This window comes from Aspergillus candidus, assembly GCF_002847045.1.
Source record: "Aspergillus candidus strain CBS 102.13 unplaced genomic scaffold BDW47scaffold_15, whole genome shotgun sequence".
Taxonomy (NCBI): domain Eukaryota; kingdom Fungi; phylum Ascomycota; class Eurotiomycetes; order Eurotiales; family Aspergillaceae; genus Aspergillus; species Aspergillus candidus.
This window is the reverse complement of record NW_020194020.1, coordinates 140,376-165,759: the sequence shown is the minus strand read 5'-3', so window position 1 is coordinate 165,759 and position 25,384 is coordinate 140,376. Positions and strand designations below refer to the sequence as shown.

General features: G+C 53.8%; 11 protein-coding genes across 11 annotated transcripts; 5 read left to right on the top strand and 6 right to left on the bottom strand.

Moving 5' to 3' along the window:
- The first annotated feature begins 49 nt into the window (after nt 1-49).
- BDW47DRAFT_16561 (uncharacterized protein) lies at nt 50-688 on the top strand. The gene has a single exon (XM_024818352.1). The coding sequence runs from the start codon at nt 283-285 to the stop codon at nt 604-606; it is 324 nt and encodes a 107-aa protein (XP_024673131.1). The 5' UTR covers nt 50-282; the 3' UTR covers nt 607-688.
- BDW47DRAFT_16562 (putative ATP-dependent permease ADP1) lies at nt 689-4,207 on the top strand. Its single transcript, XM_024818353.1, has 2 exons — nt 689-3,811; nt 3,867-4,207. Exons 1-2 carry the CDS (start codon nt 770-772, stop codon nt 4,101-4,103), a joined length of 3,279 nt encoding a protein of 1,092 aa, XP_024673130.1. The 5' UTR covers nt 689-769; the 3' UTR covers nt 4,104-4,207.
- A 476-nt stretch (nt 4,208-4,683) lies between these two features.
- On the top strand, nt 4,684-6,152 carry BDW47DRAFT_103717 (cornichon family protein). Its single transcript, XM_024812142.1, has 4 exons — nt 4,684-5,010; nt 5,169-5,324; nt 5,393-5,459; nt 5,527-6,152. The coding sequence occupies exons 1-4, from the start codon at nt 4,910-4,912 to the stop codon at nt 5,617-5,619; spliced, it is 417 nt and encodes a 138-aa protein (XP_024673128.1). The 5' UTR covers nt 4,684-4,909; the 3' UTR covers nt 5,620-6,152.
- BDW47DRAFT_103718 (uncharacterized protein) lies at nt 5,438-6,149 on the bottom strand. Its single transcript, XM_024812143.1, has one exon. It carries the CDS (start codon nt 5,931-5,933, stop codon nt 5,649-5,651), a length of 285 nt encoding a protein of 94 aa, XP_024673129.1. The 5' UTR covers nt 5,934-6,149; the 3' UTR covers nt 5,438-5,648.
- A 117-nt stretch (nt 6,153-6,269) lies between the features above and the next one.
- On the top strand, nt 6,270-8,258 carry BDW47DRAFT_103716 (WD40 repeat domain-containing protein). The gene is made up of 2 exons (XM_024812141.1): nt 6,270-6,459; nt 6,584-8,258. The coding sequence occupies exons 1-2, from the start codon at nt 6,352-6,354 to the stop codon at nt 8,201-8,203; spliced, it is 1,728 nt and encodes a 575-aa protein (XP_024673127.1). The 5' UTR covers nt 6,270-6,351; the 3' UTR covers nt 8,204-8,258.
- Nucleotides 8,259-8,512: 254 nt separating this feature from the next.
- Nucleotides 8,513-12,234, bottom strand: BDW47DRAFT_103714 (EF hand domain protein). The gene has a single exon (XM_024812140.1). The coding sequence runs from the start codon at nt 12,098-12,100 to the stop codon at nt 8,672-8,674; it is 3,429 nt and encodes a 1,142-aa protein (XP_024673126.1). The 5' UTR covers nt 12,101-12,234; the 3' UTR covers nt 8,513-8,671.
- A 208-nt stretch (nt 12,235-12,442) lies between these two features.
- On the bottom strand, nt 12,443-14,928 carry BDW47DRAFT_16526 (putative MFS multidrug transporter). The gene is made up of 6 exons (XM_024818351.1): nt 14,464-14,928; nt 14,142-14,399; nt 13,931-14,075; nt 13,844-13,877; nt 13,105-13,778; nt 12,443-13,044 (listed from the first exon to the last, which is right to left on the bottom strand). Exons 1-6 carry the CDS (start codon nt 14,674-14,676, stop codon nt 12,701-12,703), a joined length of 1,668 nt encoding a protein of 555 aa, XP_024673125.1. The 5' UTR covers nt 14,677-14,928; the 3' UTR covers nt 12,443-12,700.
- Nucleotides 14,929-16,426: 1,498 nt separating this feature from the next.
- Nucleotides 16,427-18,442, bottom strand: BDW47DRAFT_103707 (uncharacterized protein). The gene is made up of 3 exons (XM_024812139.1): nt 17,624-18,442; nt 17,470-17,538; nt 16,427-17,379 (listed from the first exon to the last, which is right to left on the bottom strand). Exons 1-3 carry the CDS (start codon nt 17,749-17,751, stop codon nt 16,467-16,469), a joined length of 1,110 nt encoding a protein of 369 aa, XP_024673124.1. The 5' UTR covers nt 17,752-18,442; the 3' UTR covers nt 16,427-16,466.
- Nucleotides 18,443-19,986: 1,544 nt separating this feature from the next.
- Nucleotides 19,987-21,640, bottom strand: BDW47DRAFT_16492 (NAD(P)-binding protein). The gene is made up of 3 exons (XM_024818350.1): nt 20,923-21,640; nt 20,310-20,858; nt 19,987-20,230 (listed from the first exon to the last, which is right to left on the bottom strand). Exons 1-3 carry the CDS (start codon nt 21,406-21,408, stop codon nt 20,168-20,170), a joined length of 1,098 nt encoding a protein of 365 aa, XP_024673123.1. The 5' UTR covers nt 21,409-21,640; the 3' UTR covers nt 19,987-20,167.
- Nucleotides 21,641-21,798: 158 nt separating this feature from the next.
- On the bottom strand, nt 21,799-22,710 carry BDW47DRAFT_103703 (mitochondrial 37S ribosomal protein uS8m). The gene is made up of 2 exons (XM_024812138.1): nt 22,651-22,710; nt 21,799-22,581 (listed from the first exon to the last, which is right to left on the bottom strand). The coding sequence occupies exon 2, from the start codon at nt 22,505-22,507 to the stop codon at nt 21,995-21,997; it is 513 nt and encodes a 170-aa protein (XP_024673122.1). The 5' UTR covers nt 22,508-22,581; nt 22,651-22,710; the 3' UTR covers nt 21,799-21,994.
- Nucleotides 22,711-22,989: 279 nt separating this feature from the next.
- BDW47DRAFT_16477 (uncharacterized protein) lies at nt 22,990-25,089 on the top strand. The gene is made up of 3 exons (XM_024818349.1): nt 22,990-23,199; nt 23,287-23,453; nt 23,515-25,089. The coding sequence occupies exons 1-3, from the start codon at nt 23,162-23,164 to the stop codon at nt 24,882-24,884; spliced, it is 1,575 nt and encodes a 524-aa protein (XP_024673121.1). The 5' UTR covers nt 22,990-23,161; the 3' UTR covers nt 24,885-25,089.
- The last annotated feature ends 295 nt before the right edge of the window (nt 25,090-25,384 follow it).

Sequence of the window (25,384 nt, the reverse complement as noted above, 5' to 3'; positions counted from 1 at the left end):
TTCTTTGATTGCTTAAATATGAAGGTAGACTTTCGTCTTCTTACCTGCATACATACGAGGTCGCTCAGCTTATAGGTACAGTAGTGGTCCTACCTTGACCGATTTGTCGGGAAATGACGCGTCTGGGTTGGTGGGAAGAATCAGGCACACATCACGTGTACATGACGTCTGCATTATACCGGGATCCAAGGCACGAGATTAGTAGATAGCTGACCCAGTTGCCATGTAGATATAGAAATTGTACAGAGATATTCATCTTCAAATACCCGCTCTCCAGGACGGATGGTCGCAAATAACATTGCGGAGTTGTGGAGACAGAATCCGTTGACCTTATCAATAGAACTAACCGCGGTGGGAAAGCAACGGATGCCCCAGGCTACACACATGGTGACCGCCCCCAGTCGAACTCTCCGTCTCCGCCCTCGTCATCGCCCCATCGATCTACTCTCTCAGCCACTGCCACGACACTTCCCTCTCACCAACCTCTCTTCCCCTCTCTATCTCCATTTCTTTCGCGCGCGCTCTCTCTCTCTCTCTTTCTTCTATTCTTCTTGCTCTTTTTGTTTTCACGGTCCGTCTGTGATCTTTCCTTTCTTCCGCGGCTAAAACTCCACGTTATCCCCGACGTTCCCCAGTCGAGCTCTCAGCTCCGCTGCCAGATAGACCATCCACCCATGACGGATCTTCGTCTTTGATCCTCCCCCTAGGCCCATCATCTTGCCCTGTGCTTTCTCCGCTGGCGGTGAGCGTTAGCGGACGGTCAATCGTCATGCGGCTCGAATCATTTTTACAGCTATCTCTAGCCACCCTCCTCTCATTACCGGCGGCTACGGGTGCACAGTACAACTACTCCGACCCCGACGTCGTTTCTCCACTCTTTTCCTCTTTCGATGATCGACCGGGCCATTGTCCACCGTGTTTCAATTGTCAGCTAGACGCTTTCCAATGCGGCCAGTACGCCCGTTGCGATAAATTTACCGGGAAGTGCGTGTGTCCTCCGGGCTTTGGAGGTGATGACTGTCTCGAACCGTTGTGTGGGTCGCTGGGCGATGGCCATGCAAGAAGGCCACGGAAGGACAAGTATTGCTCTTGCAAGGACGGCTGGTCGGGGATCAACTGCAATGTGTGCCAAACCAACAATGCGTGCAATGCGATGATGCCCGAGGGTGAGGGTGGTGTGTGTTATAAACAGGGCGTCACGGTGAAGGAGAACTTTCAGATGTGTGATGTGACCAATCGCAAGATTCTCGATCAGCTGAAGGAACGGAAGCCCCAGGTGACATTCTCCTGCGAGGCAGAGGACCAAACGTGCAACTTCCAATTCTGGGTGGACCAGAAGGAGTCGTTTTACTGTGGTCTAGATACGTGCAACTGGGACTTGGAGACCACCCACGACCAAAACACGACCAGTTACAGATGCGACAACATCAGCTGCAGGTGCATCCCTGGTCGGATGCTCTGCGGTGAAGAAGGCTCTATCGATATTGGCGAATTCTTATCGGAATCCATCAAAGGCCCCGCAAGCTTCTCCACGGTTTCGACCGAAGGAGGTAGTCCGGAAGACGGTAGTATCTTTCAGGAACCGGCGATGAATGAGTTGATCCAGAGCGTGTTTGGAGACAAGAGTATCACACTCCGTTGCGATGCTGGCGAATGTCTGTATCACACAGACGTCCCGGGATATGTACGTCCAATCAAGCAGATCAATACGCCTCTCATCGCCGGCGTCATCGCAGGATGTGCCCTTTTTGTCGTTGCAGTCATTCTGTCGGTGTGGTATCTGTCGCGGCGGTCGTACCACGACCGTATCATGTTGCCTCTGTCCGATGATTCGGATGATGAAGCTGCGAAGCTTCTGGCGGACCACAAACCTGCCGCCTTGTACTGGAACAATGTGTCGTATTACTTGAATGGGAAGGAGATCTTGGCCAATGTCCAGGGTGCTTCGAAACCTGGTCAGATCACGGCTATCATGGGTGCTTCGGGTGCTGGAAAGACCACCTTCCTCGATATCTTGGCTCGGAAGAATAAGCGAGGTGCCATTCACGGCGACTTTTTTGTTAATGGCGAGAAGTTGGACGATCATGATTTTAAGAATATGATCGGCTTCGTGGACCAGGAAGATACCATGCTGCCTACTCTGACCGTGCACGAAACCATCTTAACGAGTGCGCTCCTGCGTTTGCCACGGGATATGAGTCGCGGGGCGAAAGAGCAGCGCGTGTTTGATGTTGAAAAGCAACTAGGAATCTACCATATCAAGGACCAGCTGATTGGATCCGAGGAGGGTAGGGGCCGCGGTATCTCTGGTGGCGAGAAGCGCCGAGTGGGCATTGCCTGTGAGCTGGTCACTAGTCCCAGTATCCTTTTCCTTGACGAACCGACTAGCGGACTGGATGCGTTCAACGCATTCAACGTGGTTGAGTGTCTGGTGACCTTGGCGAAGACTTATAATCGAACGGTAATCTTCACGATTCACCAGCCTCGATCGAACATCGTCGCACTGTTTGACCGTCTGGTCCTCTTGGCCCAAGGCCGAACTGTGTACTCTGGTCCTTTCTCGGCATGTCAGCGGTATTTCGATCATTCGGGATACTCCTGTCCCCCTGGATTCAACATCGCCGACTACCTCGTTGACCTTACCATGCACGCCAGTACCACTCGGTCCCACAGCGACGACTTTGTATCGTCTATGTTGGATTCGCGGGCGGGGCCGCCCAAGACTGCCTCGAGCAGTTTGAGAGCGGTGAAGTCAGTCGCGAGTGCGTCGAACGCGAGCGTCGAGGATAACTCGAGCAGCACCGTCGAGGGATCCCGGCGACCGAAGAGTCAACGCCGTGTCTCTTTGAAGCAGCGACAGGATAAACAACTTTACTCGCGGAAGAAGGATTCTTCGGAGCCCCCGTCCACTCCTAAGACCGACGACGAAGACGCTCGTGTTGAAGCTCAAAACCCCCAGCAGTGGCTTCGTCTCTCCCGCCAGTCCGCCAATGTTCCGCCGCAGATCCTCGACGACCCCGATGAAGTGCCCCTGGCCGCCCCCGGCCATACCGACCTCGATATCCTGGTGACCAATTACTCGACGTCGGATGTTGCCCGCGCCGTGCATGACGAAATTGTTTCTTCCGTTCAAAGTGCGCGTGCAGCCAACGGGTCGGCCAACGCGGAGATTTTCTCAGCCCCGACCGGCACCCCGAAGACCTACGCCCGGATCGGTCTGGCCCGGCAATTCCTGATCCTGTCCCAGCGGACCTGGCGGAACCTGTACCGGAACCCCATGCTGATGCTCACCCACTATGCTATTTCCATCCTCCTGGCGGTGTTGTGCGGGTACCTCTTCTACGGACTGACCGATGACATCAAGGGCTTCCAGAACCGGCTGGGCCTCTTCTTCTTCATTTTGGCTCTGTTTGGGTTCAGTACGCTCACCAGCCTCACGGTGTTCTCGACGGAGCGACTCTTGTTTGTTCGGGAGCGGGCCAACGGGTACTATCACCCGATCACGTACTTTGCGGCGAAGGTGGTATTTGACGTTGTGCCGCTCCGGCTCCTGCCCCCGGTGATCATGGGGGTGATCGTGTATCCCATGACCGGGTTGATTCCGGCGTGGCCAGAGTTCCTCCGGTTCATCTTAGTTCTCGTTCTCTTCAACATGGCGGCGGCCAATATCTGTCTGTTCATCGGGATTGTGTTCCGCGATGGTGGGGTGGCCAACTTGATCGGGAGCCTTGTGATGCTGTTCAGTCTGCTGTTTGCTGGTCTGTTACTCAATCACGATGCTATTCCCAAGTCCGCCTTGTGGCTCCAAACGGTAAGTTTCCCCCACGTTCTTGGATGAAGGATCCCCGAGCTAAACGCGGTCTTAGTTGTCCATCTTCCACTATGGATTCGAGGCCTTGATCGTCAACGAAGTGACATTCTTGACGCTGATCGACCACAAATACGGCCTGGATATTGAGGTGCCGGGAGCATCGATCCTGAGTGCGTTCGGCTTTGACACGGCGGCGCTGTGGACGGACGTGATCGGACTGGCGGTGATCTCGGGGGCATTCGTTGTGATCGCATATGCAGCGATGCATGTGCTGTTGGTTGAGAAGCGGTGAATCTGGCGCAATTTTTGTGTTGACCACCTGCCGGTTTGCGTTGTCTGTTTATCATCTTTCTTCTATCTTATTCGTTTTTTTCCTTGGGATGGAAGTCGACACGAGTTAATGTTCTAGGATGCTAGTTATGGGAACAGGGAGCTATGTCCCCCTCGGGTTTTTGTGTTAATTGTGATTATTATCTTTGGTCTCGAACGTTGGCTTTGAATGTACATATGGCCTGACGTGAACGACCATGGCAGTGTGCTACTGATGGAAGCTGTATTACTATGTAGTTCCGTAGTAGACCGTCGAGTGTGCCCTACTTTAGCATATCACCACATCATCCTGACACTGGAAAACATGCCAGATGAATAATCTACTGCAACAACCGTATAGAATAGACCCTCATCCACATACATATCATATTGAATATACAATAAATGATCAATATCAAGATCATGGTGAACAGTGGATCCCCCCAGAGTCGAAGCTATATAAGCTCCCGGCTCTCACCGCCCGGCGGGTGCCTCAGGCGGGTCCCTCTCCCCTCAGGCTCCCAGTCCTCCAACGAGCCGTCATCCACTCACCTCAACTCTCTCTCTCTCTCTCACCTCACCTGTTCTTCTTCTCTCCCTCCACCTCATTCTCCTCTTCTCCCGCTTCTTCCCCCCCCATTACCCTCACTATCCTCCCTCCAGTACTCTTCCTCTCCACTGGATCTTATTACCTCTTTGATTGTCCTCCTTTGATCTTTGTCTGATCTTTCATATTTTTTTCTCTTTCCCTCCGAGTCAGTCGCGCACAACCGCTTGATTCTACCCAACATGTCTGGCGAGGCCTGGCTCTACCTGCTGGCGGTGTTGATCAACGCCGTCAACCTGTTTTTGCAGGTCTTCTTTACTATTATGTACAGTGATTTGGAATGGTATGTTTCCACCTCCTTTTCTCTCTGGGGTAGCTCCTTTTGTATCCACCGGTTTTCGTGCGGTGTGAAGTTCCGGGGTGGTGGTTGGACTGGCCGAACCTCCGTCCACTCGCGATTGCGACACCATGAGCTAATCTGGTTTTTTTTTCTTGCTACAGCGACTACATCAACCCCATCGACCTCTGCAACCGCCTCAACGCCTATATTATCCCTGAAGCTGCCGTCCATGCCTTCCTGACCTTCCTCTTTGTGATCAATGGCTACTGGCTGGCGATCGCGCTGAATCTGCCTCTGTTGGCGTTCAATGCCAAGAAGTGCGTCCTTCGATTCCGAGAGCTCTCGGGCCCCGAGCTTCCCAGCTAACCAACGTCCGCTCGACTAGGATTTACGAGAACCAGCACCTGTTGGATGCCACTGAGATCTTCCGCAAGCTGAATGTGCACAAGAAGGTCCGTCATTTACATTTACGCCATCCCCTGCGTCGGGAGATCGGTCCACTGACGCGAGAATCTACAGGAATCTTTTATCAAGCTCGGCTTCCACCTCTTGATGTTCTTCTTCTACCTCTACAGCATGATTGTGGCCCTGATCCGCGATGAGTCCAACTGACTGCGGGGAAAGACGGAGTTTGCGATGCGCTACGGCGGTCCGGGATGAAGCGTTGCGTGTATCGGTGGAGGGTTCGGTAGATGAAGGCTCTCTCTGTATCCATTTCCAGCGCCGCATCCTCGACCTGATGATTCCATCCGTTCGCATTTCGCCCCGGGGGTGCCCTCCTCGCGACTGCAGTCGATCAATGCAGCGTGGACTGAACAGACCCGCGGTCGGATGTTGGTCGGCGAACGAGTATTGATGACGTGTGCGATAAAGGGGGAGATGATATACGTGCAAGATATGGGAATGGGGAGGATGTATGGTCTCATGATGAAGCGGGAGGATTATGGGGATTTGATTTTTTTGTATGCGTGTGCTGGATTCAAGTGCCTTTTCTTTTTTTTTCTTTTTTTTTCTTTTTTCTTTTTCTTTCTCATGTTAATGTCTTAAGTAATGCTGTATATACCACACTAGCGGTGCGACAATGATGAGCGTACGATACCCTCGAACTCTCGTTGAAATAGAAGATTCAGGTACCGTTGTTGGCATCTTTGACTTGAAGACGTAATATGCAGGGTGCCTGAGGCGGAATGTTCGCGGGGGGGTTGTTCCGCCGCCCGTAAAATTCGCGACTCCGACGTTGCTTCATCCTTTCAACTCTCGCCGTCGCCATCACTCATTCCCTTCCTTATTTTCTCTACTTTCATTTACACAGATTATTCGTCAGTCGGCGGAGGATTGACCACGATGGCCTCCTTACTAGGCGCTGCCTATGAATCCAGCGACGATGAGACCCACCAGGCACAGGCGCCCGCGGCGACCAAGGTCGTTGCGGCGCCCGAAGTAAATACAGAGGTTTGGTCCCCCATTCAAATTGACCTTTCTACTATACTGCCATTCCCTGGTGGATTGATATGGCGCTGGGGATACCCATGTCACGATCGAAGGAGCTCTGTCGACGGTACTAACAGCTCCACAGGATCAAGCACACATGCAGATGATGCTCGCCAACACGTCGTCCGGCGCCCTCACCTACAACGCAACGTACGATGATCTGTCCCGTCCGTCGCAGGGCCCGTCGAACCCTTTCAAACCCGAAGGACCAGCGAGCGGTCTCAAGCGCAAGAACGTACCAACCGGATTCGCCGAGGAAGCGGCCATGAGCGAAGCCACGTTCGCGGCACAGCACCGCACCTTCCAAAGTCTAGGCTACACTCGCAACCCGACCCTCCCGGGCCAGTTTGTCGGGGATCTGGAGCAAGCGGCTCAATACGGGGGCCGGGACGTCGTGCAGATGAAGCCGTCGAAGGAGGTCTCGGCGGCTCTGCGCGCCAAGCGGCAACGGAAGGGCGATTCCAGCATCGTGGAAGGCGAGGGCGCGTATCTGGGCCCGTGGGCGAAATACAAGGATGACGACCACGTCTACGAGGAGGAGGCGGCGCTGGCGAATCGAGAGCTCGCCAGCGACGAGGAATTCGTGGAAGAAGACCTCGCCACTGCGCCCATGCCGGCCATGAGCAAGGAGGCGACGGACTACCAGGACGACTCGTCCAAGGTGGAATCGACCGAATTCCACGGGTCCGAGCAGCTCGACTACATGGGCCGCACGTACATGCACGTCCCGCAGGATCTGGACATCGACCTGCGGAAGGAACCCGGCAGCGCCAAGAACTACATCCCCAAGAAGCTTGTGCACACGTACAAGTCGCACACGAAACCCATCACGTCGCTGCGCTTCATCCCCAACTCGGGCCACCTGCTGCTCTCCGCGTCGGCGGACTGCAAGGCCAAGATCTGGGACGCGTTCCACTCGCGCGAGCTGCTGCGCACCTTCTCCGGCCACTCCAAGGCCATCACAGACACGGACTTCCACCCCACAGGCTCCACCTTCCTCACAGCCTCCTACGACCGTCAAATGAAGCTCTGGGACACCGAGTACGGCAAATGCATCAACCGCTTCTCCACCGGCAAGACACCGCACGTCGTGCGCTTCAACCCCAGCCCGGAACACTCGCACGAGTTCCTAGCCGGCATGTCGGACAAAAAGATCGTCCAATTCGACACACGCTCCGGCGAGCTCGTCCAGGAATACGACCACCATCTCGCAGCAATCAACACCATCACCTTCGTCGACCGCAACCGGCGCTTCATCTCCACCTCCGACGACAAGTCCCTGCGCGCTTGGGAATACGGCATCCCCGTCCCCATCAAATTCATCGCCGAACCCTACATGTTCGCCCTCACACGCGCCGCCACCCACCCCAACGGGAAATACGTCGCCTTCCAAAGCGGCGACAACCAGATCGTCGTGTACGGCGCGACGGACAAGTTCCGCCAGAACCGCAAGAAGAGCTACCGCGGCCACAACAACGCCGGCTACGCCATCGACGTGAAGATCTCCCCCGACGGGCAGTTCGTCACGTCCGGCGATAGCGGCGGCTACCTCTGCTTCTGGGACTGGAAGACGGGCAAGATGTATCATAAGATTATGGCGGGCGGGAAGGAGGGCGGCGCTGTTACTTGTCTCGATTGGCATCCGCAGGAGACGAGCAAGGTTGCGAGCGGTGGGTTGGATGGGTTGATCAGGTATTGGGATTGATCACGCTTTTTTCGATCCCGCTTTTCCTCGGGGTTTTGTTCTATTTGATTCCTTTTTTTTTTTTTTTTGGTATGCTATGTTAATTGGAGCATCCCGGGTGTGTTTTTCTTCTGTTTTGTTTGGTTGATTTGATTTGTCATTCGTGATCAATGTATATACTACTAGATTCCCAACCAATCTTTCTCTCAGAGGTCGGATCAATCAATCAATTCGATAAACGAAATGATCACATGCATGGTAGGAGCACATGTGTATAGGGTGTAGGTATCCTCAGTACCATTATATACGAAGAGCAGGTACAGCTCTAGATAAAGATCTACCACAAGATCAACCGGTAAAGAGTAGAGTGATCATCATTCCTTATTCTCTCTGGTATCTCCGCCGGAACAATAAAAAGAATTTTTTCGTTTCATCAAAGATCCACCAACCGCGCCCAACCCACACCACGGTCCATCCACAAGAGCTCTATTAAAAACTAGCCATCTCAATCCAACTAGCCACAAACGCCAACCGCCGTCCCCTATCAGCAGCCATCCGGCGCGAAAACTCCTCAAAGTTGAGCTTCGCGCCTGCGCCACCGCGGGCTTTGGCCTCGCGCTCGACGTGGTTGAGGTAGGCCCATCGCGAGAGGGTGAGTGGGCTTGGGGGAAGACTGGCCCCTGCCCCGTTGGGGGGCAGGGAGGCAGTGGTGGATGAGGGGAGGGCTTGGATGGGGGAGGGGGAGAGTTTTGGGGCGGTGGCTTCGGCTTCTGGGGAGGACGGGGGAATGGGGGAGGTGGTGGATGGGGCGGGGAAGGAGGTTGTTCCTGCTGTTGGTTGGAGGGTGAGGTTTGGTGGGAGGGTGCGGGGGAGGTCGGTGGGGTTTGAGGGGGATGTTGATGGGGAGTAGGATTGGGGGAGGAGGTTGGTGGTTTGCTCTCCTGCTGGTGTTTCGTCGTTGGGACGGTGGTGAGGAAGGGTCGGGTCGTAGTAGTCGGATTCGGAGGAGGGGGAGACTGGACGGTTGTCTTCTGTGATTATGCGAGGTCGGGCGGAGAGGGGGACTGGCGCTAGGATTTCAGGCTGGCCGTCGTCTTCGTCGTCTTCCTCTTCGTCTTCGTCTTCGCCGTCTGGATGCGCAAGGTGCGTGGGCCTGACGTCGTCGTCATCAGAGGAAGCCCGTATCCGGGGTGACGGAGGGTCGAGGATAGGACCTGTAGTGGAGAGCTCTCCAGAGGGGGAAGGACTGCGGATAGCATATCCGGCGCGGTCGAGAAGCTCCCCTAAAGGCCTTTCGGTGTAGGTGCTCCTCTTGGGCTGGTCGTCATCCAGTCCGTCGATCTGTTCACGCGACGAACGATTGCGGGGGTCCACCTGTTCCGCCAGCTCGATCTCGTGGGCCCAAATCTTGCGCTCGGCGCGCGTGCGGCGGACCTCCATGAGCAGGTCTTCCTTGGGCTTGAACAGGATATCAAGCAGCTCGTTGAACCCTTGCTGTGTGACCTGGTACAAGATCTCCTTTCCAACGTCCTTTTCGACCTCCGGGACTTCGAACCCGCCCCATCGCTCTCCGACTAGGATGCTTCGCGATGACGTGGACGGGTTGGACCGCACGTCGTAGTCGTCTGTGAGATCGTCCTGGAATCGCACCTTGGACGAGGACCGGGAACGGGGAGACGGCGGGTGGGATTCGTAATCCTGCGAGTGGTCGTCGTGGGAGACGACTTCATCACTATCGTGATCTTCGTCTTCTTCTTCGCCATCGTCATTATCATCCGACAGGTCATCGGCACTTGAATCACTGCGGTAATTCTCGGGGGCATCGCCGCCGTCCTCCTCGTCGGTGTAGAACGACCGTCGCCGCCACCGTTCATCGATACCCTGCCGGCGAAGCTCGTCCGCCTGTCTCTGCTCTTCTTCGAACATTCGGTTAAACACGACGGACCTCACGCGGGCCCGGTCCACAGGATCCGTAATCTCTTGAAGGGGAACGTAGGCACCAAGAGCAGCCACCACGTCTTCATTCCGGATATGTTCGGCGCCGGGCCAATGGTTGGGGACGGCAGACGAAGTAGAGGTGCCATCGCTACTTCCATCGTCATGGGCATCAGAAAAACTAGCTCCGTGGGGCTCCAGAGTTGACTGTTCAACGGCCGTGTCGCGAGGCGGAGAGCTTAGACGTGGGAAAATCGGGCGCGAAGTGCCAAACTGACTCCGGACAGCGGCGTCCCCAATGACAGTATGGCGGTCACCAGTGTCGGTCCCATCTGGCCGTAATATACCCTCGTTATCGACGAGCTCCATATCACCATCCTGCGTCATTCGCTTGCCCTCTCCGGCTCTTGACGGCTCCCCAGAAGGGATGCTGCCGGGGAACGCAGAGCTGATGGGCTGACTTCCCAGGACCACATCTCGCGCACCTCCCTCCAGGAAGTCATCCTCCATACCAGCGACCATGTCTCTCGTCAGCTCTCTGCTAAGCGTGTAGAACGCACGGAACACCCGTAAGAAATCCTTCCGCTCGACATAACCGTCGCCATCAATATCATAGCCCCGGAAAACGCGGCGTAACCGTTCGTCATTACTTTTGTTGTTCAAGCTTGCAAGACCCTTGAGGAATTCCTCGAACCCAATCAGCCCATCGCTATTGGTATCGTAGAACGCAAACATGCGATCGTAGATCAAACTGGGCGGCGGAGGGCGGATGGAGGTGTTGGGAACAAAGCACCGGTCGAATGTTTTCCGGTCAATCGCCATGTAGAGTTTATTCGGGTCGTCGGCCCACTCGTGGTTGGCCAGGCATCGGAACTGATCCCAGAGGGCATCCAGCTCCGTGTTCTCAAAAGCAGACTCCTTCATCAAGCGTTTGGCCAGAGACCGGGGCAGACTGCGCGGGAGCATAGCCGGCTTTCCAGGATACCACGCCGGTTGGGATTGCCGGGGGCTTCCGAGGAAGGGGGCCGGGATGCGGACCTTGTAAAACAGGTGCGTTTTGATATGCACCTGCATTGCCTCACAAGTCTCGCACAGATCGTAATCAATGCAGTTGGCACACCGATACCGAATCCCCTGGATGGGCATCGCCCCGCAGCTGTTGCACGTCACTCCGCGGTGAATGTACCCGTCTCTCCTCGACTGATCCTCCGCGATGTGGTATAGCAGATTAAGCAGATTCTGCCCTTCGCGTGTCGGCGAGTCATCGTTATTGCCATCGCGCCAGGAAAGCACACTTTGATCATCCACGACCGTCTCAGCGCCGTCCATGTTCTGCGCCGGCTGCGACTCATCCGGGAACGTCGACGCCGACAAGGTGACTCTCTCGCCGTTCTGCCGACGACGTCGCAGTTCCTCTCCGTAGTTGCTATCCTCATTGAACCGAGCCAGCGCCCGCTCGATACCCGCATGCGAGATCCCCCGCCGCTGTAGCTGCTCCATCAGGTAGTTTCGCTCGTCGCTAGACTCCTCCAGGGTATGAGTCGGCGGGAAGTCCAGAGCCAGGAAAGATTCGAGGAAGGTGTCTTCCATCATCTCCCGCATACGTTCGGCGTGGGCGGGCGGGACGCCGACCTCCTCCATAAGCTGGTCCCGCGTCGCCAGCAGCGACGGAAGAAGACCGCTTTCCACACGCCGGCCATCTTCGGTCTCTATGCGGAATGTGCCGTAGACTCCGTTCTGGCGTTCTAGCTGCTCGAGGTGCGCGATCGCTAGTGACGACGGCGTGTCGGTCACTTCTGGGTGGTCGGGCTCATTCCGTCTGCGGCGGCGAAGAGCTCTGCGGCGACGAAGACCGGGTTGGGATGAGGGAGAAAGGATGTAGTTGTGGATGTAGACGATCGCATAGGCGGCAGCGGCGCCGGTCAGGAGGTAGGCAAGAGGGCGATACCGCGACAAGGCCGGCCGAGCTTGAGATTCCGACATAGCGGTGCAATGAACTGCGATGGCTAGGGAAATGACATCCTTATAATTGAGGGTGCATGAGGAGGTAGGAGAGATGTTTCAATAGGAGAAGAGAGCCCTGGAGTGGAATTGCAAGTCTGAGATGTGGACAAGAGCTGAAGTTGTGGTTGGTGAATTGGGTGGATCGATGCGAAATCAAAGTCCGGGGATAAAAGGCGGACAGACTGGAGACCGCCTTCGTCTCGAACAGTAGCTTACCATTACTCAATCACCTCTATAAAAGCAATCAAAAATTTTATAGAACATTCAGATTAGAGTAACTCATGGTCGTAATATAGTCTCAATGAAAAAGCGATAGTTTTGAATTCAAGCTATGGACAAGTCATGATTTGAAACATACTTTTCTCCACTGAGTACTGCTCCCACGGTATTTATATATCTGAGTCTGTCCAAATCCAGTAGAGCAGCACCCTTGATCATCAATACCCAGGTTCCTCACGAACAGCTATTTTAAATACTCTATACTTTTATGCTGTATTGAATCGCCTTCGTCCAATCTCAGCACAAAAAATAAAATAAAAAGATAAGAAAAACCCCTATGCAACCTGTTTAGTGTCCTGTTCAACGCGACAACTTCTTCTCACGGATGAAGAAACTACTAAAGAAAGCAAAGAAGACAACGAAAAACAAGAACGCAAAGCCCTTGTTCGTTGCCCACCCGTAGCAGTCGCGGACGATTCTTGCGACGGCCGGATCGAGGGTTCTAATATAATCGAGACTTTGCCGCACCCCATCAACAATCTGATCGACGTCCTTGCTGTCGCGTAACGCAGAGCGCAGCCGGGTCCGAAGAGCCTGTTGGACCACGGTGGACGACAGGGAGAGACCGATGACAGAGCCTAGGGATCGGAAGAGGTATGAGCAGGCGGTCACCACGGCCTGGTCTTCGGGTGTTGAGTTCGAGACTGCAGGGGTAAGTATGTGTGAGAAAGCAAGCGCATAGCCACATGTCAATGAGGACTCACTGAGAGAGATCAAGGTCGATGTAACGCCGATGCCATTTCCAAAGCCCGAGAAGACCATTCCCATGATCATCCACACCAGACTTTCCTGAGCGGCCCCGGAGGAAAGGAAGATGATGGACATTCCCATGGTGAGGAGAGCGTAGGCAATGATTGTCAGCCAGTAGAATTTGCCAGTCCACTTCATCAGGAATCCGGCAAAAAGCGACCCAGAAACGCCGGCGAAGATGCTTGGGAGGAGACGTAAGCCTGCAACAGTGGCAGACACGCCATCGACGGCCTGGAAATACAATGGAATGTAAAAGAGGGCAGCAAGCCAACCGCCAAAGCTGAAAAAGTTACAGGCGTAGCTGGAAACGAAGGCCCGGTCGAAGATGATATGACCGGGGGCGAATGGCTCTGCCGCGTAGAAGACCTCAACAACAATGAACAGCACAAAAAGAACGGCGGAGACGCTAAGAGAAACGATAGTTGTTGGCATCGACCAGGATACATTGCTTCCCCGGTCGAGGCCGACAAGAAAGCCCAGGACGGCGCCAACAAGCACAATAGCGCCGGGGAAGTCAATGCGACGAAGCTTGTCTTTCCAGTGACTGTCTTCACGGGGAGGCAGTTCCAGCATCACCGTGACAGCTATAAAAGCGAGGATGCAAAGTGGCACCTGCGCAAGGAATGCCCTGTGATATATGTTAGAGAAGGCGTCATCTTCAGACTAGCTAGAAACATCATAGGACTGTCTTACCATCGCCAGCCAACGAAATCGGCCAGGATTCCACCTTCTCCAATCAGTACAAGGACGAATGAAAATGATTAGTGCGTATGTACTCACCGAGCGGTGCACCAACCCCCGAACCAGTCGCGAAGATGATGTTAATAACACCCTGCCAGACACCCCGTTCGCGAAGAGGGACGATGTCACTCATAAGAATACTGACAACAGTCGTCATGCCGCCGCCACCAATACCTTGAAAAACCTAGAACACAGATCGCGTCAGCGTTTCTCCACAGGAACAACAAGACTCTTGCTCAGCAGTGCATACACGGGCAGCAATGAGTTGGTAAATATCCTGCGCGAGGCCGCAGCACAAACAGCCCACGCCGAAAATAGCATAAGCCGACAACAAACAACCCTTGCGGCCAAAGATATCGCTCAGCTTGCCGTACAGCGGCTGAAACGAAGTCAGCGTCAGGAAATACGACGTCGCAATCCAGCTGGTCAGGTTGAGAGCCTCAAGGTCGCTGCCAATCTGCCCATAACTGGCGACGATGATCGTCTGGTCCGCCGCGGACAAAAAGACCTGGGGCAATTGTGTCAGTTTGTAGCCGAAAGAGGGGCCCTAATAGAGCAAATTGAGTCCATACACCAATCGATATCGCGGGGATAATGTATCTGAGTTTGTTCCTGTGATCATCGACCTCATTGTCTGGCGTCGTCCCCTCCCCATCTACCGGGCACGGTGCCTCGGGGTCCGAGTTGCAGATGGCGCCGGTCGAGGCAGGATCAAGGGTCGCATTGCCGTTGCGTTGGGATCCCAGCAACGGGGATGTCTCTGTGGGGTTTTTAGCTATCGCCATCCCATTCACCCGCTTGCTCGCCGTGTGCGCCTTTCTTCAAATGCGAGGAGTTCACGGTAGTAAAAGGTCGAGAAGAAGGAGGCGATGAGTCGCACTCGATCTCTTGTTTGTGGCCTCGGGCATCAATCCGCATCACGTGCTGATAAGCTGCGGAGGCGCGAGGGGCTGATGGTTTTCCCGGATTCTCATTGGCTGGATCGGCTGTTCGGCTGGAACACCGCTCGGCGCTAAGCTTTTCAAGGCAATTTAGGCCCCGCCCTGACCCGATCGGCCGATACGGCGCCTTTCCTGATCGGGATTCATTGTATTCAATTTGATATCCCGAATATCATATCAAACGACTAATGATTAGTCTGAAGATGACAAGGTTATGAGTAAAGGATCAAAGGGAGATACACTATGCTGATGATCCAACATCGTCTAATAATATAATGGACACATCTGACCGTACGCACCTGCGCTCCTCTCCTGCGGGGGCCCTCTGTGATACTGCACATAGTATGCAAGGCCTATGCAGGAGTAACCCATAAAGATCAAACCGCGCATTAGTTCCAGACAGTGGTAGGCTCCAAGGTCAACAAATGTGAGTCAGGTCCTCCAAAAGGTTGACAAGGTCCGGTAGTAGCGGATAAAGCCAGCTCTGTTGGAGGCAGTCATCTGTCATTGGCAGTGGCTCTGGCTTAACACAGTCTCAGTATTTTATCATTGCAAAAAGTTTCTTTTAACACTACCTGCCGTTAGAGCTGACGTTAGTGAGCAGCACGGTGTAGCTGGTATCACCAATTCCTGGAAGCTGGAGATCAGAGGAAACTCCGTGAACATCTGTGTTTCGGCCTGCCCTAACATATGGCAACCACGAAAACAACCCCCCCCCTAACCACAACCAGTACTAGGCATCAAGGTGTGAGTTTCCATCCATCAATTGCAATTGCACCTTAAGGGTGATTGCTGTTGATGCCCAACGACGCTCCTCCTTTCATGTTTTCCCTTGTACAAATGTCTGACAACAGATCCCAACCAACAGAAACATAAATCAGATTCCAATAGTCACGACCCTGAACGTATAACAATCGGGTATAACAGCATAAGAGTAAAATCACATGAAGTCTCAAAATCCATCCAGGTCACCAACTAATATTGACACAAGGGATAGCAAGGGCTACCATGTTGGTCATTTGGTCAGGATTGTACATAACAACAGGGGCCGTTTGGCTATCATCGCAAAACTAGAAGAAAAAAGAACCACAAAGTTACTCAAGTAGCACGCCCTCCACTAAGTATTGAAAGAAAAGTGGAAAATATAAACCAACAACGGGGTAGGGACCAGACGGTATCGTAGATAGGGCTGAAGGTGATAATCATAATCATAAAGTGCACGTCAATCGACCACCATTAGTCGATGGCATCGAATCTCTATAGCTTCATCATTCGAATGGCCAGTGGGGAACATCGGGGACTAGCAGGGGCTGAAGCAGAAAGGCTGGATCCACATCCGGGGCAAAAGGCGGCTACCCTTATCCATGGAGGCCCGAGAGGGAGGCCTAGATCCAACCAAATGGGAAGCCATGGAGTTGGGAAATCCAAGGACAAAAAAATAGAAGTTCCAGAGCCAGGTCATTCCTGAGCATGGCATCCACTAGGTAAAAATTAAATCCCGCGGGACCGTGGGATGGGGGTAAACACGGTGGCTTTCAAGAAAACTAGGTCCGTGGCGGAGGGTAAAAGGGCCAGTATACGAAAAGACATCGTAGGCACAAAAACGCGGAGACTGGGTGGAGACCAACATTTGCTCAAGGGCTGGCAAATTTCACACGGCGGTTACGTCGGTCCTGGATGCGCTTCTCGGTTTCAACATAGAGACGATCAAGGGAGTCCATGGTATTGGCATCCTTCAGGATCTTGGCCACCTGGGTGCCAGCGGAAATCAACTGCAGCACATTCCGATCATCCTTGATGGGTCTGGACTGATGTTTGGCAGCATGCCTCATCTCCAGGGAGTTCTCCAGCACGGTGACGAGTTGCTTGATCTGGCCGTTATACAAGACCCTGGCAGGGATGCGGCGCTTGGTGGCCAGCCTTTTCAAGAGATATACCCATTCAGTCCACTCACGATCTGAGGGAACTCTCACCTGTCTCTTGTCCGGTTCCAGTGGAATCGGAAACCGATACTTCGCGACAAAGTCAAATGCGCATTGCGACAGGCGGTCATTCACTGTCGATAAAATTTGATCTTGCTCTGAGATATCAAGATTAGTAGGAAGATGAGGCAGATCCCTTGCCTGCGCCAATATCATGCGCTGAGACGGCATCTCTAGGTACTGATGGGGGCCATCAAATTCATCCCGGTTCGACGGGCGTCTTTGCGAGTGGTATCGCGCACTGCCCTTAGAAGCGGTCCGCCGACTGGGTCGCTCTACCAAATAATCCGCATTCTCCACCGGTCTGACCAGTTCGGTCTCTCGCTGGAGAGCCTCTGGCGGGAGGCAAGCCGGGTGCTTCCATTCTCGGTAGAGAGAAGGGGGACGTGAAAAAGGACCGGCGGGAGTGATGGATATATTGCCCGGCGCATGCGACGTCATCGGGAGGCCATTGTACGGAGTTGGGAATTCAAAGTCGGGTGAGACTTGCTTCGCAGGCCTCGATGCGGCAATCGAAGTGTCTATAGGACCACAGTCACGATGTGGAGGGGATAATCTCTTTGAGCTAGATAGAACGACGCCGAAGTTCTCAGTATGATAAGGCGCATTTGCAGAGAGGGGCAACAGAGGCGAGCGACGCGAGATGATTGGGTACCTTGGGTTATAGGCCACAGAAGCATCGCCGGAATTCGTGTAGACTTGGGGGTGTTGGGGTATGGGGCCACTGCGAGACGTGAGCCTCTCTCGACGGACGCTAAGGTAGAACAAGGTGGGGAGAGGAGGAAAGATGGATGCCCGCTAAAGCTAACCTATGGCGAGACCAAGAATCCGATTCACTGCCGAGGGAAGTTGTATAGGAGCCACTGCCTGACGTTCCAGAGAAATAACTGTAGCTCGACGACATCGGGACCAAGGGAGGCGATGCAACCGGTGGCATGCTACAGGTACAGAAGGCCGGTTGGAGCAAGACAAGGGAGGAGATAATTGAATGACAGGAAGTGAAACGGGGGGAAGAGGGTTCGATATGATTATTATATGGATGTTCTGGACAGGCAAGGCAGAGAGGCCTTCCAAGACGGCGCCTCACTGCAGTCTGGAATGCCGCTATTGAATAGTCCGATTTAAAGATGAATAATAAGGTAAGAGGATGAGCGCCCAATCGTGAGAGCGCAAGATAAGCTCAGCAGTCTGTCAGTCCCACGAGGATGAGGAGGAGACGGCAGGCAGGGCATTAAGGACCCGACATCAGTGGTCAAGACAGCGGCAAGGAAGCAATCGGACATCCGTTCCTATTCTTCGACGAGAATTATCCGAAGCATAAGTGAGTTGACGACGATATACGACCATCGGTATAACCAGGATGCCAATCGAGAATTAGATCGGCTTTCCCCACCCCCCTTGTTTTTCTCATTTTTTCTTTTCCATGACAAGGGTCCGATGCGATAGATTGGATCCAAGGTCTTAGCAACAATGAAGATGACGGATAACCCTCGTTATAGTAGGGCATGTAAGAACCAGGACTGCGCGCCATGGTCCAGCCATCCAGCCCGTCTTCTGTCTCACATTACTCCATCAAGCGGATTGGCTACACTGCTTCTTGGGAGGGTCTTCCCCATGGGTGAACCCGGAAGGAGAGTCGAGAACATCAACTAAGGACCAAACGTGGCTAATTCTGGCGTGATGATCGTACCCCGAAAAGAAACTAGGACCTCACGATGGGGGGTAAAATTTCCAAGAGGATTGAAAGACAGAATCCATGACAGATGCATAGGGTTTTGGGCAGCAATCTCAGGATTTCAGCAGGGCGGGCATGAGTATCCACTAGGCAGGGCGACAGGCTGTCGCTCCATGGCTTGGCTCCCTTCGGAGTTGCTGGTCAGTGAATGACAACGCAGGACGCTTCTAATTTTGAGTTTTGTAATAGTAATGGTGCTTCTCCACCGACGCCCGAAGAGGAATCCATTGCTGAGAGACGGGGGAGCCCTGGAAGGATGAAGAAAGATGGCCGAAGACCCTCTGGACTCTGGAGAGAGAGAGAGGAGAGATGGAGAGTGGAGAGAGAAAGGGAAAAGTGGAGAATTCTGGACGGAGGATGAAAGCCGATCCTGATCGGGTCAGTGATGCAGGCATTGGCCTGATTCCTCAGGACGATAATGCTCCTCCCGTCTCGACTAGCGCTTCTTCTACCAAGCATCTAGTAATCAATTTCTCAGAAAACCTCGCCGCCACCGCATCCCTCGACTTGGATTTTCGACTGACAGCTCATCGCTCCAACCTTCTTCGTCTACTATCCCACGGCCCCAAGCTAGGCTAGGTGGGGAAACTTCCAACCTCCATGTTGATCCCCGGCTGGTCTAGCTTGGCCTGGGCAAGCCTATTCTCATCATGACCACCCGCTATAATCCTCCAGATCTTTCACCTTTCACAGGCTTGTGAGCTTGTGCTGTAGTCATTTAGCCCCCAGCGTTTCGAAGAGAGAGAGGTTGCAGAGAGCTGATGGCGGCCTGACTCCGATTTTCGCGACTGTGGAGAGCATGGATCTACGACCCCCGGCTGGCAAATTGGCCGCTCTGGACATGTTGGGCATACACGTCACTGCAGGTCTTGTTGCCCAAACTGCGGGCTGGTCAGTATCAGCCAGTCTTCCCTGTCCATTTCTCGCAATGAGCAGTGCTCCAAGAGGGTTCCGGGAAAGGTCTCCAACATGGAAGACCCACAATTCAATTGTCGGTTCTGCCCGGATCCATAGATCTGTATGTGCGGGATTATTTTGATTGCTGTAAGAGGGACTCTACCCATATTTACCATTGGTGTGGGTATCCGTTCCTATGGATTGGAATGCGATTTCCGATCGCTGGCCGCACGGGTTGTCAAACAATCAATCGGTCGTGCTGGAGTTGTCAGACGCCCATCGATGATTCGAGATCGGAAAGAACGGAACAGAGAGCACACTAGAAGCGAGATACAAATAAATAAATAAATCTTAAACATTTACTTAGTCACCACTGATCCACTCCAGAGTACAGATCTGTATCGCAAGAATGTTGGAACTTGGGACATCCCATATCAGCGATATTGTTACCTGATAATCCCGTGATGGGCGCCTGGATAAGCAAACACAGTCGTAACTGAACCAGTGTAACATAGGACAAAGAATATGGCGTAAGTTGTTTCAGCCCATTGGGCAGTGCAACGATGGGACAGCGGATAGCGGATTCGACGCTGAGGATGATCCGTCATCGACATGGGCACAAGACCGTTCACGATGCCGTGGCAGTGTAACCCATTCGTTAGACGGACGAACGACGATATCGGTGCATGACGAGTTCTCAGCAGCCTTGGTTATCCCAACATCATTCCTCTTTCGGGCGTGTTGCCTTTGGAGGGAGCTCTACTCCCATGCGACGGGCATAATCCTGGACCGGACAGGTCAACAGAGCTGTTTGCCCAAGAGGAAAACGACAGAAGGGCCAGCATCACTGGACATGAACTTACCTCACAGCTTAACCGAATGCCTTCGTCGATTCCAACACGAGCCTGGTAGCCTAGTATCCGTCTCGCCTTTTCGCCGCTGGCGTACCGGATCGAGCATGCATCGCGGACACTGCCGCGGCTCAGACTCGTCGACGTGCCGAAGAACCAGGTCAGCCATTCACACAGCCAACCAACCAGGTACAGCAGGAACATGGGGATGTGGACCTCAAAGGGCGGCGTGTGCCCAAAGTGAGCCCATATCGCCAGGCAAAAGTCCCGAAAGGTGATGGGCTCGTTGTTCTGGATGAAGAAAGCCTCACCGGCGGCGGTTTTCGACGACATCAGGTTCTGGGCTGCCAGGACATGAGCATCCGCGACATTGGTGACATACGTCACGTCCCATAGATTTGAGCCATTCCCAATGACAAAAAAGGTCTCGTACTTGGCGATGCATGCATGGATCGAAGGCAGCAACTGATAGTCACCAGGCCCGCACAGGACGGATGGACGGAGCGAACAGGTGGCCATCGTGCCGCTTGACTCCTGGAGAACCATTGCTTCTGCGGCAGCCTAAAGGATTTGTTCCGTGTTCGTCATTAAATGATAGGGTGACAGGTTTTGGAGAAATGCCAACCTTGGATTCGCCGTAGATGAGGGAGGAAGCGGGGATGGGCCATCGCTCGTCGATGTTGTGGTATGGAAAACCCAGGCAATCAACCACCACGCAGCAGCTGCTAGTGTAGATGAAACCCTCTGCGTTGGCCTCTTTGGACGCATCCAGCATATTCCTTGTCCCTTGGACATTAACCCTCCAAGCATGTTTTTCCAGTCTTCGTCCGAAGCGCTCGCTGAGCGGCGGAACGACGCCTGCTGTGTGGATGACGAGGTCCGGTTTGGCCTGCTCAAAGGCTCTGCGGACTTCATTTAAGTTGGTGACATCGACCTGTAAGAAGGTGATTCCACCCGGCACTACATGCGTGGTGCCAGGGGGCTGCAGGTCTATAATGGTGATGGCACATTCTGGATGGGCCTCTGCCAGTGCTCGGACGGTGGCTGCACCCACAAAGCCAGTTCCCCCTGAGATGAGGACTTTTTTCAAGGGAACCTGGTTTACGGACATGTTGGGTAATCCTGTCGCTGTGCCGCCTCTTATTCGCTTCTATTCATAGGCGTAGTATGTATCTTCCTGCGGTGGGCCCGCCCGGGGAGGGGATATTCAACCCTTGATAGGACCTCCGATATGAGATGATTGTAATCAAGAATGGCAGGTGGAAAGACAATGGAGTACGACGGAATATTCGCGTTGTTCTGCTTGTCGAAGAGGCTGAACGTAGTTGAGGAGCCCACTGTCCATCCCTTGGATGGTTGGAAGGGAGCGGAGATGCGGACGACCCCATCACATCGTTACTCCATCCATTCCACCCATCGCAACCGAGGGCTTACTGGCGCGACCCACGTCCACCATGAACATCGTGCTACGAAGAAAAAGTACCACCAATACTAGTGATCAAAGAATGATACATGAATTCGAGCGTATGTTACTATACAAGGTATCCATCCCAACAGTCGCAAACATCAGATACACAAAGCATGGGAGGAGACATCGCGACTGACCAAACTCCGGGGTAAATGCAAAATCCAACGACGCATCCAGGAAGCGGAACAACCCAGGTCCCTCTTCCTTTTTATCCTCGCGGGTCAGCAACCTATTGAACCCGGCACAGAACCAATCCGCCTATTTGTTTCTCAACACACTCACGCGCTTCCATGATGCCCCGATCCGTCGACAGATACAGGTTCTCACCCGGCGACCGCAAACCCTCCACCGTCTGATACTTTTCGCCTCGAATGACTTGTCGGAGTCCAGTCACATCGATCGTGATCCGTCTTGTCGGCTTGCTGATCATGGTCATCTTCCCCAGGACGGGCTCGCTCTGCCAGTACTTCAGGCCCAGCCACAGTCGTCGAGAGGCAACATTGTCCTGCGTCACGGGTTCCACGCCCGCGTTACCATCGCTAACAGTCGGAGTACCCAGGATGGTGTGTTTCGGAGGGGGGGTCGGGCCGCCTCGGATGACGGAGGAAATATAGCCAGAGTTCTGGAGGGCGTGGCTGAGCTTCAGGTGGAGGTTGGAGTTGGGGATCGAGGTGACGGCCAGACGGGCCTTGCACGCATTGTTCAAATGCGAACAGACGTGAGAAAGGTTGACGAGAGACATGATGGATCGTGATGGGGAAAGCAAAAGGCGCGATCGGGGCTCTGGGGATTGCGACTCGGGAGATTTTGCGGTGACTAGGGATGGAATGGAGATGTCAGCCATGCAATTGAATGATCAAAGTGTAGATTTATTCAGATATATACCTTTGCGAGTGTCAAACTCCCCTTCGGAATCGAGGTTGTTATGATAGGACTCAATTGAACAGCAGTCTACACTTACCCAGCCCGAGCCAGACGGGAAGCCCAGATGAAATTTTCGGAGACACGATACGCCGGCCTCCGCTCCGCATTCCTGCCTTGGTGCCTTGATGCCTTTATGCCTTAGTATCTTCATGCCTTAGTGCCTTGAGTCAATGCCCCAGGCTAGAAGGATTATGATTGGCCGATACGGAGTATGCACGAGATGCACGTTATGCACCTATCACAGCCCTGTCACGCCTCTGGAAGCGCTCTTGTAACCGCCGACCTTCCCAATCCTCTCTCTCACAGGCGAATTCCTGAATCCTTCCCCTCATCCCAAGAGCTTCTTGCAGAGATCGCTGTTTTTTTGCGGTTGCCTGCTATTTATTTCACCATGGCCTGTGACGCTCCTCCTCTTCTCCAACACCATCTTGCCTTGTGCCTCTTGGAACCATATATCCTCTGATCAACCACCATGCCTCCATTGCCGGGGGAAGAGCGTCTGTTGACAGTGTGAGTGCTGACTCTTGCTACCCCGCAGTGACTGATCTGTCTCTGTCAATGGAGAGTATGAAGTCGTGCTGATAAATTCCTGTGTAGTTTTGCGGATATCCATTACTACTTCACCGAACCAACCCCCAAACCACTGCAGCATCGGTTTGATAAAGGCTCATATCTCTATCTCTATCACAATGCGACCCAGCGTAAGACCAGGCTTGAAGTAGCAAACCATCCTGGCTCTCCAGAACAGGATGCGTTCAATGGAGGTTGGTCCATGATCATTCCGGTGTCAGTGACTTGCATGTGGCCAAGCTAATCATAGTCTAGGCCTGGACAATGTTCACTTTCTCCATTCCACCAACTTCCCCACCCTGTGTACTTTGACTGTGGGGGGGGAGACACGAGACCAGCACCAGCAGGCCTTTCCTCCTCCTCCAGGCGCTACGGGTGCCTCCGAGTGGAAGTTGCCGAGCGGTGATCCGCGTGACGCATCCAGGGCCTTGTTGCGCCTCCATACTCTAGATATCTACTTCTGGACCCAAGACGATGTCACTCAATTTCTCGATCTGGTCGAGGCGTATCTCCCCCAGACGAATATCTCAACGGATCGGCACCCCTACCCGCCTCCCCCGCAGAGCACCGTCAACCCGGTTGTGCAACAATTGGAGAATATAGCCATCACTGATCCCGCCTACCAGCATGGACATACCCGGGGCCCTGGCGGAGAAAGTGTTTCCTCAACGCCCGTGTCCACATTCCAGACAGCCGCTCCTCCCAGCGCTCTTCCGCCGGCTCCCCCGCCTCCGCTCGGTGGACCGTCCCCTCCAGCCCAGCAGACAGTGACTACACCTCAGCCCCCTGCAGAAACTCAAAGGGAGTCCCCCCAATGTGCACCTTTGCCCTACAATCCCGCGGCACCCGCTGCACCGGAGCCCATCCAACATCGCGAGAAAACGCCACCTCCAGTTGACGCAGGGGATGGTACAGGACTGGCTACAGCAGCGGCTGTCCACAACGGCGTTCCACACTCGCCTCCACCTCATCTCACCGGCGCCGTACCAGCAGGCTATGCACCCCCTCCACCCAGCGCAGGTCTGCCCTACAACAGCATGCCGGGAGGCTACGTATCACCGCCCCCCAGCGCCGGATTACCCCCAAGTACCGGATTGCCACCAGCCCCAGGCCTAACCCACTCCGCCTCTCTATCCTCCCGATCATCCGTGCAAAGCCCGCCAGGCGTCCCGTCATACACGCCCTCATTCCTCACAGGCAGCACCCAACCAGCAGCCCCCACCCCACCAGGACCAATGTCCTTCGCCCCTCCACCCAGAGACCCAAACGCACACCTATACAGCCAACCCCAACAGTCCCCGGGTCTCTACGCCCCCGCACCACCACCACCACCAACCACTCAAGTCCAACAACCCGTATCTTCCCCACCCCCGCCCCCAGTCGGCGGCTACTCAAACTACACCTACGACTCAACCCCCCAGCGACAACAATCCTTCGGCAGCGACTACGACATTCACAACCAACTCTACCGTCCCACCGAAGCCGAAGCCGGCACTAAACACCAGAAATACGCCCAGAAGGCAGTGCAGAACCCGGGCTCGCGCCCGCGCAAATTGGAGGATAGCGCAAGCCGGGTGGAACAGGGCGTGAGTCGGCTGTTTAAGAAGTTGGAGAAGAGGCTTTGATTTATCATCTTGGGGATAGTGTTTATTTATATATTATACTCTGGGTCTGTGTTCTGGTAGGGTCTCTTCCTTGTCCGAGTTGTGATATCTCGATTTCTGTTCTCTTTGTATTATGATTGGCGCTTCGGAGTAGGGTATAATTTTACTATGTAGGTGGTTTATTCGAATGACTAGTGAGTCCCGAGGATGACTTCCAGATAGACAGCGAGAAAGACTCAAATACGACAACAAATTATACTACCAGAATGTAACGCAAAGTATATATCACTAGAATCGAAGAAAATGAAGCACACCTCAGTAGAGGAGAATGAAGAATAGAAAGAGAAGAGAAGAGAATAAAACAACAAAAACCCTAAATCGACTCCTACAGGACATATGCAAAGATGCTGGGGATCACGCTAAACCCATCAAAAGAAAACCTAAAGCAACTCCTCCAAGTCAATCCTCTGGCATGCATCCGTCCTCGGGCGCCATCCGGGTTCATATGGTACATGGATGAC

Excerpts from the sequence above, each read along its gene's own strand:
- BDW47DRAFT_16561 (XM_024818352.1), top strand. The coding sequence starts at position 283 with ATGGTCGCAAATAACATTGCGGAGTTGTGGAGACAGAATCCGTTGACC.
- BDW47DRAFT_16562 (XM_024818353.1), top strand. The coding sequence starts at position 770 with ATGCGGCTCGAATCATTTTTACAGCTATCTCTAGCCACCCTCCTCTCA. Across the intron at positions 3,812-3,866 it reads CCGCCTTGTGGCTCCAAACG|TTGTCCATCTTCCACTATGG; the intron begins GTAAGTTTCCCC and ends ACGCGGTCTTAG.
- BDW47DRAFT_103717 (XM_024812142.1), top strand. The coding sequence starts at position 4,910 with ATGTCTGGCGAGGCCTGGCTCTACCTGCTGGCGGTGTTGATCAACGCC. Across the intron at positions 5,011-5,168 it reads ATGTACAGTGATTTGGAATG|CGACTACATCAACCCCATCG; the intron begins GTATGTTTCCAC and ends TTCTTGCTACAG. Across the intron at positions 5,325-5,392 it reads TTGGCGTTCAATGCCAAGAA|GATTTACGAGAACCAGCACC; the intron begins GTGCGTCCTTCG and ends CCGCTCGACTAG.
- BDW47DRAFT_103718 (XM_024812143.1), bottom strand. The coding sequence starts at position 5,933 with ATGAGACCATACATCCTCCCCATTCCCATATCTTGCACGTATATCATC.
- BDW47DRAFT_103716 (XM_024812141.1), top strand. The coding sequence starts at position 6,352 with ATGGCCTCCTTACTAGGCGCTGCCTATGAATCCAGCGACGATGAGACC. Across the intron at positions 6,460-6,583 it reads CGCCCGAAGTAAATACAGAG|GATCAAGCACACATGCAGAT; the intron begins GTTTGGTCCCCC and ends ACAGCTCCACAG.
- BDW47DRAFT_103714 (XM_024812140.1), bottom strand. The coding sequence starts at position 12,100 with ATGTCGGAATCTCAAGCTCGGCCGGCCTTGTCGCGGTATCGCCCTCTT.
- BDW47DRAFT_16526 (XM_024818351.1), bottom strand. The coding sequence starts at position 14,676 with ATGGCGATAGCTAAAAACCCCACAGAGACATCCCCGTTGCTGGGATCC. Across the intron at positions 14,076-14,141 it reads ACCAACTCATTGCTGCCCGT|GTTTTTCAAGGTATTGGTGG; the intron begins GTATGCACTGCT and ends TCTGTGTTCTAG. Across the intron at positions 13,045-13,104 it reads ATCGACCTTGATCTCTCTCA|TCTCGAACTCAACACCCGAA; the intron begins GTGAGTCCTCAT and ends TTACCCCTGCAG.
- BDW47DRAFT_103707 (XM_024812139.1), bottom strand. The coding sequence starts at position 17,751 with ATGCCACCGGTTGCATCGCCTCCCTTGGTCCCGATGTCGTCGAGCTAC. Across the intron at positions 17,539-17,623 it reads GATTCTTGGTCTCGCCATAG|TGGCCCCATACCCCAACACC; the intron begins GTTAGCTTTAGC and ends CACGTCTCGCAG. Across the intron at positions 17,380-17,469 it reads TCTGTGGCCTATAACCCAAG|CTCAAAGAGATTATCCCCTC; the intron begins GTACCCAATCAT and ends CGTTCTATCTAG.
- BDW47DRAFT_16492 (XM_024818350.1), bottom strand. The coding sequence starts at position 21,408 with ATGTCCGTAAACCAGGTTCCCTTGAAAAAAGTCCTCATCTCAGGGGGA. Across the intron at positions 20,859-20,922 it reads TCATCTACGGCGAATCCAAG|GCTGCCGCAGAAGCAATGGT; the intron begins GTTGGCATTTCT and ends CAAATCCTTTAG. Across the intron at positions 20,231-20,309 it reads GCATTCGGTTAAGCTGTGAG|GATTATGCCCGTCGCATGGG; the intron begins GTAAGTTCATGT and ends TGTCCGGTCCAG.
- BDW47DRAFT_103703 (XM_024812138.1), bottom strand. The coding sequence starts at position 22,507 with ATGTCTCTCGTCAACCTTTCTCACGTCTGTTCGCATTTGAACAATGCG.
- BDW47DRAFT_16477 (XM_024818349.1), top strand. The coding sequence starts at position 23,162 with ATGCCTCCATTGCCGGGGGAAGAGCGTCTGTTGACAGT. Across the intron at positions 23,200-23,286 it reads GAAGAGCGTCTGTTGACAGT|TTTTGCGGATATCCATTACT; the intron begins GTGAGTGCTGAC and ends ATTCCTGTGTAG. Across the intron at positions 23,454-23,514 it reads ACAGGATGCGTTCAATGGAG|GCCTGGACAATGTTCACTTT; the intron begins GTTGGTCCATGA and ends ATCATAGTCTAG.